The sequence below is a fragment of the Lipotes vexillifer genome, unplaced genomic scaffold (genome assembly GCF_000442215.2).
Source record: "Lipotes vexillifer unplaced genomic scaffold, Lipotes_vexillifer_v1.1 scaffold51, whole genome shotgun sequence".
In the NCBI taxonomy this organism is placed as follows: domain Eukaryota; kingdom Metazoa; phylum Chordata; class Mammalia; order Artiodactyla; family Lipotidae; genus Lipotes; species Lipotes vexillifer.
In genome coordinates, this window is record NW_006786770.1 from 508,410 (window position 1) to 512,814 (window position 4,405).

A 4,405-nucleotide genomic window follows, 5' to 3' on the forward strand; every position below is an offset into this window, starting at 1 on the left:
ACTAGGGGTAAGGAGGGAAAGAGGGGGTTTGCCTAAACTAATGAAGATTGATCACTGAAGTCTACATAGTTTGATTTGGGGCTTCCATATGGTTGGAGTTCCAGTTCCTATATCCCAGTTCTTTTTGAACTCTGCCTAGCACAGAAGTCCTTTAGTATCTAAGACCAATAGACCTGAGTTAGAGATGAAAGTTCCTTGAGGAAGAGGTGGAGGATTAGTAGTAAGTAGGAAGGGAGAGACACCATGTGTTTTACTTACTGGCAACGCAGTGGATACAGTTTTTGGGATCTGATTGGACACTTTCCATGGGAATCTTTATAACTGAGGGAGGAGGGAACTGGGGCTGGAGAGAAACAGTGGAAAAAGCTGATAAATACCACCAATACAACAGTGTTGGCTTTCTTGCCAAGATGGAAAATACATGTGTCCACAGTGTGCAAACCACCATCCTCTTCATATCCGGACTAGACAGTGGGTGCTGCAATTACCCTGGGGCCCACTGAGGACACTAGAAAGGACAGAACTCTTGCAGGAATGTTACTCATCAGAACAGTTTCAACTGTCGTGGTAACCAGTCACTTGGGAGTGAACCTCACACAATAGCTGAAGACGTGTATAAAATGAATTTATGTAAATTGAATCCCGTTTTTCCATCGAATATATCATATAAACCAGAGATGCTTTTTCCCACCCCTGAAATAGTTCCTGGCATGTGGTATCCACTCAAATATTTATTGAATGAATCAGTGAAAGAATAATACTTGTCTTTAAAAGGCACTTAGACTCTCAGTTTCTTTGTTCTCAGAACCTAACTTTGCAAATCATCTAAGTCATCAACAAGGGGGAGTTCCCTGGTGGCCTTATGGTTAGGATTCTGGGCTTTCACTGCTGTGGCCCGGGTTCAATTCCCTGGTCAGGGAACTGAGATCCTGCAAGCTGTGCAGCACGGCCAAAAAAAATCATCAATGAAAAACATGTGAATGGGGATTATGGGCCTCTTACGTTCTGGGAAGAGGACAGTAATTAAGGGCCAGGGGAATTTTGGCCTATCACTACCATCAGAAGATGGTTTAATCGTCACCAGTCAGTCAGCAAGGGCTTGCCTATGAGCAGCTTTGATCTGCAAAAGGAAAGATTGCTAGAACAGTTCACGGTGGAGGCAGGGATGTGGGTTTGGGTCAAATTGGGAGAATGGGAGCCAAGCATGGTGTTAGGAAGGACATGGGCAGCTTAGTATGTTGGAAATGATCAGATTCAAAGTCGTAATGGTTTTCTTAGTTCCCTCCTAGACATTTAGCCTATACATCCATCTTGGGTGAGTCACTTCCCTTTTGGGGGCCAGTTTCATCATCTGTAATGAACACTTGAACTAGACAGTCCTTTTCACTAACATTTTATGATTTACTATAAGTTCTGGACTGGCTTCTTGTCTGTTGACTCCCTGAGTGTTTTGGGGTGAGGTGGGGAGGAAGCATGGGAGAAGAGAGGAGCAGATGGGACAACTGAGACTGAGTGGTCCCAGGCATCTGGGGAATGTAGTCACCCTCCTTTCAGGAGGCCACGAGCGTCTTCCCCCACCTCTCTGCCCAGGACCCTATGGACAGGCCCAAGCAAGGCTTGTCCCCCGTCCTCCCACTTGCCCAGGAGTCCAGTCTACTAATGAGTCCCTATTAGACCCCTCCCCCTGGACCTGCTCTGTTCTTTGGAGGTCAGTCCTCATAACCTCCTCCATGACGGAGCCGAGTCTTCTGCCCTGTCCCCTCAGGGACCTACACTGCTGTTGTAATGGCCCCAAGAGCCCACAGGAATGGGGGAAAATAGGCATGGCCAACTGACTTTTTCCTGGACGAGAGGGCTCTTCACTCTGGCCTACGCTGAGGGTATTCACTTGAATAGACGCGATCTCAGCACACCAGACTGACACGGGGCCCAGGCAATCGCACCTGGCTACCTGAGAAGCCTCCCCACCCTCTCCATGGCAGAGGTGGAGGGAGGGTCTCTTGATCCCTCCCATCAGCCCAGGCCTCACATCCTCCCCACCTCCTCGTCACTGTGCTCATGGGCCCCTTTCCTTTTCTTCTTATCTGCCTCCTTTTTCTCCTTCTCTGGAAGGATGTTGTCAATCCAGGCCAGATCATGCTGGGAGAAGATGAGGTCCAGAAGCCTTCGAACGATGATGAGGCCCAGGATCTGTGGTGAGAGTTCAGAGAAAACCATGGGCTCAAGGCCCTGAACTTGGGCACAATTCATTTTCTCCCTCGGTCATCTATGTTCAGGGACTTTTTCTGGTATCTTTGGAACATTCTCAAAGCTCCCCCAAACCATTGTTCACCTCCCACCCATCTTGGTTCCTCTCATCCAGCCTCTCCTCAGTTGAGTGGCGATGCCTACCAGTGACCAAGAGGCACAGAGCCTGTGACAGCTGTCGGGGGTATAGTCAGATGGGGACCGTGGGTGGAGAACTACAGTTATTCTTTAAATTAGTGGTTCTCAGACTTGAGCTTAGATCAAATCACCTGGCAGGCTGTTAATACCCACACTGCTAGGTGCTGGGAGAGTTTCTGACTCGGAAGGCCTGGGGTGGGGCCTGAGATTTGCATCTCTAACAAGATTGCCAGGATATGTTGATGCCGCTGATTCAGGGATTACACTTTGAGACCGACTCTCCCCATGCCCCCATTTCTGAGAGCTGCCAATCTCTTTGCTAACAAACTGAATAAAGTATACTGGCATATCTAGAATTTTTAAAGGAAAGTCTAGAAAGTTTGGTTCTGTTCAGGATAAACAAAGGCAAAACATGTGCTCTTTGGAAAAGATTAAACACTGACTTTTAATAGACGCAATGGGTCCAAGTAGCTAGTTATGAATATTGTCCTTTCACCACCAAGATCTAGCCATTAGATGAGGTCAGGGAGAAAACCATCCAGCGGGATTTAACACTGGGTCCTCACTGACCCTGTGTCTTGGAAGCAAGCAGAGCTCGGGAGTTGGTCAGACCTGGTTTTTTAAATTCCTGGCTCTGAAAACAGAGCATGGTTGCTAGGGGCAGGGGTAGGAAGAAGGGCTGTCTACATAGGGACAACACAGAGTTTTAGAGGTGATGGAACTGTTCTGTATCATGACTGGTGGCGGAATCGCTACTCTGTGTTTTTTCAAAACTCATAGAACAGCAGAGTCAATTTTACTGCATGTAAATTTAAAAATATCAATATGGGGTCCTTCCTGGTTGTGTGACTTGAGTCACTCACACATGCTCTCTGAGCCTCAGTTTTCCAGTCTGTAAAATGGTAGTTCTTTAGGGAAGGTGTGGACTAAATGAAATAGCACTCAGTACATGCCAATTGTGACGATCCTTTCCCCTCCTCACCTCTGAAACCCATGAGGGCACTGTTGGGGAGGATCCATTTCACTTTCCCTGGAGTGGTGGTTTTCAACCTTGGCTGAACATTTATGCTTACCTGTAGACTTACTATAAATACCAATGCCTGGGTTTCTCTAAGAGGTTCTGAGTTCATTGATTTGGGCTGAGGCCTGGGTGCATGTGCTTTTAAAAAGCTCCCAAGTGACTCTTATGAGCAGCCAGGGTCAAGAATCACTGACTCAGAACCCTGCCAGGATATTTCAAATCCTACTCTGTGTCCTCACTTTGGTCCCTAATCCAGCCCTGCAGGCTTTAGGGACCACCTAGGGCTTCCCCCAAGCATTAGCCCACAGTCCCCCCTCCCATTCCCCATGCCCCAGCAGGGGCAGAGGCCACTGCCCTCCATGGGCGATCTAGGTGCCAGATGCAACATGTTGTTGGCTTTTCTTCTTTTCACTTTTAATTTTGGAATAATTTCAAACTTACACACAATTTCAAGAATAGTCAAAGAATGCTCACATACTTGCCCCAGCTTCTCCAAACAATGACATGTTAATGACATTGGACTCTGAAGTTCTAAATCTCTATTTCTAGCTCTCCCCATCCCATCCCCCCATTTATCTTTTCAAATTCAGTTATATTGAAGGGTGAAGAATTATATTTAGTGTAGATGTACTTCCGCACTTGGTTTGAATTTTGGCAGTGGGGAACTCAGTCTCCTTGTTGAATTTGCCCAGCTTCTCCATCGCACCCCAGAGTTGGGAAAGTTGGTTGGCTTTTGCATTCTCACTGAAACGCCCTGACCTGAGCTGGGTGGAGGCGGGCGTGTGGGCTGTCACTACAGCATCCACCCACCACATATAACTTCCCTCCCCCTCTCTCCTCTCCATTCCACCGCCCCCCCCGCCCCCCAGCTCTACATGGCCTGGAGTCACAGCCCGAATCTTGATCTGTGCCTGCCTTTGTGACCCCGAGAGAATCAGGCCACTGTGGAGGAGAAGGCTAGGGTGGGTCTCCCCCGGGACACCTTCCCCATCTGAACCT

General features: G+C 48.0%; 1 protein-coding gene across 1 annotated transcript in view; it reads right to left on the reverse strand.

Annotated features, from left to right (window-relative positions):
* SLC4A5 (solute carrier family 4 member 5) overlaps nucleotides 1-4,405 on the reverse strand; it is a 98,922-nt gene that overhangs the window by 979 nt on the left and 93,538 nt on the right. The window contains exons 23-24 of the mRNA XM_007459397.1: nucleotides 2,041-2,190; nucleotides 259-343 (exon numbers count right to left, since the gene is read on the reverse strand). Coding sequence (XP_007459459.1) covers nucleotides 259-343; nucleotides 2,041-2,190 — 235 coding nt within the window. The remainder of the gene's footprint in view (nucleotides 1-258; nucleotides 344-2,040; nucleotides 2,191-4,405) is intronic.